Below are 10,143 nucleotides of genomic sequence, written 5' to 3'. Positions count from 1 at the left end.
ATTATATAGCTGGTTTTTACATATTCCCCAAATATGAATAAAAGTAGTCCCTACCTCTATATATGTACTCAAGGCAGTAATACCTTGAATTTTTATATCATCACACAGAATATGCAGAAGACACAAAAGATTCACAGGATCTCATACACACACACACACACACACACACACACACACACACACACACGCCCCTCCCTCAAATAACCCACATAAGATCCCACAGAAAGAAACTGAACAAGGGGTTGCTATTGAAGCAGTCCCTTAACATTTCAGCTAGTCTTTTTCCTCTCAAAGTCCTACATTATAATCCCTCCCCCAAACAAAACTTAAAATACTACTGAGAAATTTAGAATCCCCCAGAAAAAAACTCATATATCATGTAGAGAGAGACAGAGACAGACAAAAATAGACAGAGACAGAGAAGGGTAGTACTAACACTAACAATCTCTTTCCCAATAGACCTGTGATGTCTCAATAATTCATTTACTAGTCTCCAAATAAGATGTTTTGCAAAAAATATGTAGATAATAATCTTTCTCCAAGAGCCACGCTGCATAGGGAGATTCTCTTCTCTACAAAAGTCTGATCTCAGATACTTCTGAGTTATGTGAACAACAAAATGGTGGACTAGACATTTTCTACAATCCCTGCTAACCCTTGAAGGAAAAACATTGTACCAGGAATAGAGCAATTACAGCTGAATCCAAAGAAGAAATAAAGCAAAATGCCAAACAAGGTAACAGCCTCATAAATTAATATTGGAAGATGTGAACCTATATTACATTCATTCAATGACCCTCCTTTACCAGTCTTCAATCTATTGTAGGATGAACAAGCCATATCAGCACAAACTGACCCATGGGCTTATGCTTTGCATTTCTCTCTTCCTAAACAGACTCTACAGGTACATTCATATTCACTCCTTCATTCTTCTCTGGACTCCCCTCTCCTGACTTCTTTCTCCAACATGCTCCAACAGCCTTTTCATTCTGAAAGGTCACTTCTTCCCTGTAGTCTTTTTTCTGCATAGTCAATTCCTCCCAGAACATTATATTTCAAGGAAAGTGCCCAGGTCAGTCATCTTCACTCCTTCATTCCTTTAAAAGCTCTACTACTGACTCTGGAATTTTTTATCTAGCATGCCCCTACATGGATAGCTTCCTTCTATCCCCTGTTTAGCTTCACTTTGTGTGTTCCCTTCTCCCATTAGAATGTAAGCTCCTTGAGAGCAGGAATTGATTTTTATTTTGCTTTTATTTATATTCTTAGCACTTATAATTACAGTGCCTGGAACATGGTGAGCACTTAATGAATGCTTATTGACTGAATGACCCAAGCTTCTTCAATTATCCTATTTATCATCCTACTCTAGAACACTACTTTACCCTCCTCTAACCCTGCTAAAAGCTGAAGATAATCATTAAGGACAATCAGAGAATTAAAGAATAGAGGGAACTGGAACAAAGAGCCAACATAAATGGCTACATTGATCCTAAAGGAAAAGGAAACTAGCTGGGAGCAGTATAGGGTCCCCAGAAACTTTTTGGAACAGGATCAGAGTTGGTGAAAAGGGAAAGAGTCAGAAAGTGACTAAGAAAATAATATGAAGAAGAAAGCTAAAATCATCCAAAAACTCAAGAAAGATAATTCAATCAAAAACCCAGAATGAAACAAATAAATTGACAAAGAAGATACTAAGATTAGAAGGAATGATGAATACTAACACACCTAAAAGACTACACCTTTTCTAAATAAATAATACCAGAAAAAGAAAATTGAGTTAATTTTTGATGAAACATAGAATCTTATGGAATGCTAAGAGAGCATAGAACAAGAACAAAATATTCCAGAATAGTTAAAAAAAATTAAACGTTTATGAGAAGTTATAAGGGAATGCACATCAGAATATATAGCTAATGCAGCAACAATACTTAGTAGAATAGAACAACTTCAATCCATGGTAACAAAAAAAGCATCATAAAGAAGGAAAGAAAGAAAAACAGATTTGGAATACAAGTACACTGAAGTAAAGGACCACTCAAAAGGAATATACAAAAGGAAATAATTCTAGTAGAAATCATGACCTCTATATATGCAAAAGTCATTGGTCTTGAAGACAGGAGACACAAAGACAAATAAGGAATCAAAAATATGCAAGATAAACATAGCAAATAGGAAAATCAGAATACTGAAAATAATACAAGAAAACTATTCAGAACTTCTAAACATGGAAAAACAAAAAGATTAATTAAGAGTTCACACATTGCCTCTAAAACAAACCCTATTCTTTAAATTCTGAAATACATATTTAATAATTTATTTATTTAATAATTCAAATAAAAAACAAATTTTTCAGATGCCCAGGAGAAAGACTTTCAAATATAAAGGAAAGGAAATTCAAATATCACAAGATTATTCTACACTCATTAGAAATGGCAAAAGAAAATGTTATATTACTAAAAAGCAAAGGAGATCCAAGATGCAAACCAAAATAACATATCCTGCAAAGCTGAGCCTAATTATCAGTGAAAATGAAATAGATGTTCAATAAAATACAGGCACTTGTAGCATTCCTGAAAAAAATATATGGTCTGATACCCAAACTGAAACTTCAGCTAAGGATGCGTCCACAATTTTATGCCATGTACTTCTGGAGGAAATCTCTTATTTCCCTGACTGCTGCCATTTCTTGAGCTGAGAATATTTGTTCCCAGGAATTTAGGGCTATGGTCGCTAATCAGAATCTAGGGACAAATACAGATAACTATCATGTGCTTCAACTTCCTCAATATAGAACACTGTATATAGATACAGGTTTCTTTCTTGTCCCTCCACACAAACTCCTACTGAAACTAGGTCCACTGTGCTACCTGATAATCAATTCTTTTAAAGACCAAGAGAACAAACTGTTAAGTCAGCCCCGGTACATTGACAGCAGAGAAGAGCAGCAACTCTAAAAGAGGTCTATCCTCTTAAGTCTTGGACAACAATCTAAGAGTGTCCTGGTCCCCTTAGGAGGAACCACTGGCCATATCTACCCTCCAAGGGGAAGTATTTGTCAATTGCTTACAAAGGTTGACACCTATAATTTCACCAGGATGATTGGGGAATCCATCAGATCAGTTAGAGACTTTCTGATCAGCAGCACATATTGAATAGCTAATAATAATATATTGGACAAATTTAAAGGTGAGCAGCTGGGCAGAGTTCTTCAGAGGACCTAAAAATGATCACTCAAACACCATGGGGATGGAGAGTGGAGAGTGCTTTACCTTCTATCCAGCACCATGATGCTTCAGTGCCAAATAGATGTATAGCTCCTGCTAAGTTTTCTAATTTATAGAGTATTTATTAGTGTGTATCTCATAATCTATTCTCACTGTATTAGAAAGAAAAAATTGTTTGGGGGTGCTGTCAGATGGTACCAGTCAGCCAGCTATCCAGATAAAGATGTATAACAAGGACCCCAGGCAGTAGATAGAATGTTTATTCAAGGAAAAGAAATAACATAATAAAAAAAAATCCCTCTGCTGGCATTTACTAGAGTTATGCATATAAATTATGCTCATTCTCAAAAAGAAAAGAAACTTGCCATAAAGGAAATTAATTTGGAACTAATTCTTTTTCATTTACCTAAATATTTACATGTACCTAAAATCTTTTGGAATGAGTAGTGAGTGGTAGGGGAAGAATGTGAAGGAAACTAAGCAAGGGGCACAATGAAGAGTTCTCTTTGAGGAAATCAGAAAACTTCCCTTCCAGTCCTGGCTCTCCCACAATTAGTTACCTAATCTTGGTTTGGTGAGCAGGGTTGTTTTGCTGTTAAAAAAAATTCTCTATCATTTCATATCAGGAAGGAAGCAAGCATTTATTAGGCTAATATCTCATTTTATATTCCCAATACTGGGGGGGTAGGTGTTATTATTATCCCCATGTTAAGGAAATTGAGGACTTCAGAGGTAAAGTGACTTTGCCAAGGTCACGTCGTGACTGAAGCTAAATATAAACTCCATTTATACTGATACTGAGAGCTTAAGTGATTTGCCCCAGGGTCATACAGCCAGTAGGTGTCAAAGGACTTTTTTGATGCTCTAGTATTTTTGTTTGTTTGTTTGTTTTTAATAACCCTTACCTTCTGTTTTAGTATCAATTCTACAGCAGAAGAACAGCAAAGGCTAGGCAATCAGGGTTAAGTGACTTGCCCAGAGTCACAGAGGTGGGAAGTATCCTGAAGCCAGATTTGAGCCCCTGTCCTCCCAGCTCTAATTTGGTCCTCTATCTACTGTGCTACCTGGCTGCCTTTTTTTTTTTAAGATCTGTTTTGTTTTGTTTTGTTTTTCAATTGCATGGTGTGAAAAACAGTAAATTATACCTTTGAATACTATTTTGTGATTGAAAACTAAATAACTTGTTTGAAATTCTTCCTTCCTAGATTCTGATTTGATCTATCTTCCAATTAGCTTCTGACTTCCAGCTTCAAGAGTGGGCACATGGTTCCAAGATCTCCTGGAGGAAAAGAAAGACTCTGGGAAGAAGGTAATATTTAGAGGAGGCAGGATCTAGGGCATATAACCATTTCTAATTTCTTTGCTTTTAGGAGTGAGATAAGACATTCTCTTTTCCACCTCCCTCTCTGAATCTGTCTCATGCTATATCTCTTCTCTGTCTCTTTCTCTTGTTGCTCTCAATAAGATCATCATGTGAAAACTCCAAGTTTAGACATTTGATCACACATAGGATTGGGAGTCCATGTCACCCAACTTCTATTCACTTAAACTCCAGGGATCGGTATCATCTCTTAATAATATTTCCTTATCATATTCAGTGCCTTTTTTAGTTGACAAAACTCTAGTCTCAGTCCCTGAATTAGGATTTTGTGCCAGGGCCAGACTCTTCTTTATCCTGTACTCTTGGCAAGGGAAGTAGGGCTCTGCTTAGTCTTGGTCTTTATTTAAGATTCCTGTCCCTGACTTCTCCTTCTCTTCTAGTGTCTATGCTCAGAGTGCTCCTGGGTTTCAGGTCCCCCACTAGATTTAGGTTCAGAGCATTAGATGGTAAGGGCCCTCTGGAGTTTCTCAGGTCAGCATGCAGTAGACTTACAGAGTTCCTGGGGTCTCTTAGTGTGAGTCCTGTTGCTCCTGGTTCCTGGAATCTGATATCTAAGTCAGAACACTATGGGTTTTTGACCACCTCGGATTTCATTGAGCTCTGTGTTATTCCTGCCCCTAACTATAGAGTGCCCCAAGAATATCCCTTATCCACACTAACAAGCTTCCCTCTTGATTGCCTGTTTGTACTGGCATTTCCTATTGCAAATTCACACTGAATTTTCCTATTGCACATAGGCTTCTGACAGCCTGTGCAGTCCTAGGCTGTATGAAAGCACTTATAATTTCTCTTTTGATTTATTGATCACTACCCATTCTGGAGCTATTTTTAGATCTTCCTTGGAATGTGTGAGAGGTAAGCCTTTCTGAGGCCATACACACCACCATCTTTACCAGAAGGTTCCCTTCCATTTATACATCTTTAAACTTTGCTCTAAGTTGTACCTCTGTTTACGATTAGAAAATTACCATTAAAAAATCGATACTGTGATTATAATTAAACCTTCTAATCAATGTATCTGCATAATACTGATCTCTCCCTACTTAGTGACACAGAAACTCTTCTTTCTGAGTAGCATTGATTGATCCATCTTACAGTGGTTTGAATACTCTGTGTATACCCTGAAACATACCCTTTGAGTGACAATAGCCACTTCTAGAAGACTTGGTCAGAGGGGTCTAAGATAGATCAGAAATCATCTAATCCAAAATTCTTCTGTAGATTAGGAAACTGAGGTGAAATTATTTATTAATACTCATAAAAGCAATTGGATGACAGATCTTAGAATCCAATCTAAGACTTGTAATTCCAAGTCCAAGTCTCCTTTGACCACTACAACTGTGTGACTGACCTTTATTTGTGTGTGACTAGGAAACCTACCATCATATGGAACTGGATGCTCCTCTGCCTAGACCACAAAAAATCTCCTTCCATATGACTCTGATCTCTCTCTGTGCAACACTGAATCCTGTCTATTTGCATCTTACCAAAGAGACAATCAGTTTTTCATCTATAATGGAAAGGGGCAACCTAGATCACTGAGAAGAGGAAAGAGTTAAGAAGCTAATCCAATGAATACCAACAGGCCTGCTGGGAAGGAGCCAAGGGAGAACTCCAAAAGACAACTCTAAGCATGGCCATACTCTGATCAAATACAAAAAGCCAATCAACACAAAGCAAAAAATTACCACAAGAGTGGAACATAAGTTATCTCTATCCTCTGGACCCAAGTCAGAAAAACCTAAGTAAAAGAAGGTGGGGGAAGATCAGTTGAAAATTGAAAAATTAAGGCCAACTATTCCTTTTCATTCATGATGAATTTAGCCAAAATTGTATATTTGGTGTTGTTCATCATTGAGTTTATTCTGGGTTTTTGCTGTAATAGTTTCATAGGACTGGTGAATTGCATCAACTGCATAAAGAGCAAGAGAATGACTTCATCTGATCTAATTATTACAAGTCTAGCCCTGTCCAGAATATGCTTGCTTTGGGTACCTATAGTTAACATTTTACAACTACTCTATCCCAATTTATATGAGAAAAAGATATTAGGTATTATTGTCATAATCTGGATATTTATTAACCATTTAAGCACTGGGTTGGTCACCGGCCTCAGTGTCCACTATTGCCTGAAGATTGCCAGATACTCCCACTCTGCCTTCCTCTGGCTCAAGTGGAGAGTTTCCTGTGTAGTTATCTGGATTCTGCTGGGTTCTGTGCTTTTCTCTTTTTTTAGTGTAGCACCAGTAATCAAAGAATTAATTGTTTCCTTTAGCAGCAGACAAATGAAATTCATAGCAAACTGCACTGAAAACATTACAAAAAGTTATGCATTTATTTTTAGTGCTGTCTGGATGGTCATCCCTTTTGTGATAATTCTGTGTTCATCTCTCCTACTTATTCTCTCCCTGAGGAGACACACCCAGCAGATGAATAACAGTATCACTGGCTCCAGAGACCCAAACACTGAGGCACATTTAAAAGCTGCCAGAATCATTGTCTCCTTCCTCTTTCTCTACATATTATATTTTGTTGCCTTTTTTATTCTTATATTCAGCGACTACCTGCCAGACTATAATTTAGCATTGATGATTGGGGAAATGATTACAACTGCCTATCCTTCTGCACATTCATTCATCCTCATTTTGAGCAACAACAAACTGAAACAGGCATTCCTGAGGATGTTCCAGATACGGTGTGGGACTTGGGGGGACTTGGTGACCCTTTGCCTCACTGGTAAATCTGGAAAACAATAATAGAACTGACTGTTTTGTAATCTGGCTCAATCTGGGACTTGACTCTCCACCATCAGTTTCCACTTCTTAAAACCATTGCAGATAGACACTGGTTCATCTATGCTCCAACACAAGAGCCATTAACAGAGGCTTTTGAAAAGTTAAATGAACAACATAATGAATTAAAAATAATTTATTAAGCCATTATTATGTGCCAGATAATTTGGACATAAAGGTTTTGCATTGACGGGAATGAATGACTGTGGCATGTTAATGGAAAGGAATATTATTGTGCCATAAGAAATGAAAAGAAAAAAAAAGGAAAGGAAAGGAAATTCCAGGAAGTCTTGAAATATTTGTACGAACTGTTGCAAAAAGAAATAACTAGAACCAAAATAGTAAGTTCAATGGCTGTAATAGTGTAAATTTTTTTAAAAGAACCAAAACAACCCATAGTAACTATGAAAAATAGTCTTGGTCAAGGAGAAAAAAAATAATAAGGCATGTTTTCATCCTCTCAAGAGAGAAGGAAGAATTTTACATATATTAAAAAACTCAAGGGGGCAGCTGGGTAGCTCAGTGGATTGAGAGCCAGGCCTAGAGACAAAAGGTTCTAGTTTCAAATCTGGCCTTAGACACTTCCCAGCTGTGTGACCCTGGGCAAGTCACTTAATCCCCATTGCCTAGCCCTTACCATTCTTCTGCCTTGGAACCAATACTGTGTATTGGTTCCAAGACAGAAGGTAAGGGTTAAAAAAAAAAGATTCAAACCTTTTATTAATTGCTTTTGATTAAATGTTTATCTTTCCTACAGGAGAGGGGTCAATTTTTGGTGGTGGCTAAAACCAGAAATGTCTTTGATATAAAACAAATGGCATGGGAGTTCTACCAAACTCCTTTTACGACACAAACATGGTACTGATTCCAAAACCAGGCAGGTCAAAAACAGAGAAAGAAAACTATAGACCAATCTCCCTAATGAATATAGATGCAAAAATCTTAAATAGGATACTAGCAAAAAGACTCCAGCAAGTGATCAGAAGGATCATTCACCATGATCAAGTAGGATTCATACCAGGGATGCAGGGCTGGTTCAACATTAGGAAAACCATCCACATAATTGACCACATCAACAAGCAAACTAGCAAGAACCACATGATTATCTCAATAGATGCAGAAAAAGCCTTTGATAAAATACAACACCCATTCCTATTAAAAACACTAGAAAGCATAGGAATAGAAGGGTCATTCCTAAAAATAATAAACAGTATATATCTAAAACCAACAGCTAATATCATCTGCAATGGGGATAAACTAGATGCATTCCCAATAAGATCAGGAGTGAAACAAGGATGCCCATTATCACCTCTACTATTTGACATTGTACTAGAAACACTAGCAGTAGCAATTAGAGAAGATAAAGGAATTGAAGGCATCAAAATAGGCAAGGAGGAGACCAAGTTATCACTCTTTGCGGATGACATGATGGTCTACTTAAAGAATCCTAGAGATTCAACCAAAAAGCTAATTGAAATAATCAACAACTTTAGCAAAGTTGCAGGATACAAAATAAACCCACATAAATCATCAGCTTTTCTATATATCTCCAACACAGCTCAGCAGCAAGAACTAGAAAGAGAAATCCCATTCAAAATCACCTTAGACAAAATAAAATACCTAGGAATCTACCTCCCAAGACAAACACAGGAACTATATGAACACAACTACAAAACACTCGCCACACAACTAAAACTAGACCTGAACAAATGGAAAAACATTAACTGCTCATGGATAGGACGAGCCAATATAATAAAAATGACCATCCTACCCAAACTTATTTATCTATTTAGTGCCATACCCATTGAACTACCAAAATACTTCTTCACTGATTTAGAAAAAACCATAACAAAGTTCATTTGGAAGAACAAAAGATCAAGGATATCCAGGGAAATAATGAAAAAAAGCACATACGATGGGGGCCTTGCAGTCCCTGACCTAAAACTATATTACAAAGCAGCAGTCATCAAAACAATTTGGTACTGGCTAAGAAACAGAAAGGAAGATCAGTGGAATAGACTGGGGGAAAGCGACCTCAGCAAGACAGTATACGATAAACCCAAAGATCCCAGCTTTTGGGACAAAAATCCACTATTCGATAAAAATTGCTGGGAAAATTGGAAGACAGTGTGGGAGAGACTAGGAATAGATCAACACCTCACACCCTACACCAAGATAAATTCAAAATGGGTGAGTGACTTAAACATAAAGAAGGAAACCATAAGTAAATTGGGTAAACACAGAATAGTATACATGTCAGACCTTTGGGAGGGGAAAGGCTTTAAAACCAAGCAAGATATAGAAAGAATCACAAAATGTAAAATAAATAATTTTGACTACATCAAACTAAAAAGCTTTTGTACAAACAAAACCAATATAACTAAAATCAGAAGGGAAACAACAAATTGGGAAAAAATCTTCATAGAAACCTCTGACAAAGGTTTAATTACTCATATTTATAATGAGCTAAATCAATTGTACAAAAAATCAAGCCATTCTCCAATTGATAAATGGGCAAGGGACATGGATAGGCAGTTCTCAGATAAAGAAATCAAAACTATTAACAAGCACATGAAGAAGTGCTCTACATCTCTTATAATCAGAGAGATGCAAATCAAAACAACTCTGAGGTATCACCTCACACCTAGCAGATTGGCTAACATTACAGCAAAGGAAAGTAATGAATGCTGGAGGGGGTGTGGCAAAGTAGGGACATTAATTCATTGCTGGTGGAGTTGTGAAT

At 37.0% G+C, this 10,143-nt stretch overlaps 1 protein-coding gene across 1 annotated transcript; it reads left to right on the top strand.

Moving 5' to 3' along the window:
* The first annotated feature begins 6,419 nt into the window (after positions 1-6,419).
* T2R3J (bitter taste receptor Modo-T2R3J) lies at positions 6,420-7,364 on the top strand. Its single transcript, NM_001039867.1, has one exon. The coding sequence runs from the start codon at positions 6,420-6,422 to the stop codon at positions 7,362-7,364; it is 945 nt and encodes a 314-aa protein (NP_001034956.1).
* Positions 7,365-10,143: the final 2,779 nt, after the last annotated feature.

This window comes from Monodelphis domestica, chromosome 5 (assembly GCF_027887165.1).
Source record: "Monodelphis domestica isolate mMonDom1 chromosome 5, mMonDom1.pri, whole genome shotgun sequence".
Classification (NCBI taxonomy): domain Eukaryota; kingdom Metazoa; phylum Chordata; class Mammalia; order Didelphimorphia; family Didelphidae; genus Monodelphis; species Monodelphis domestica.
This window is presented reverse-complemented; position numbering and strand designations above follow the sequence as displayed.

Excerpts from the sequence above, each read along its gene's own strand:
- T2R3J (NM_001039867.1), top strand. The coding sequence starts at position 6,420 with ATGATGAATTTAGCCAAAATTGTATATTTGGTGTTGTTCATCATTGAG.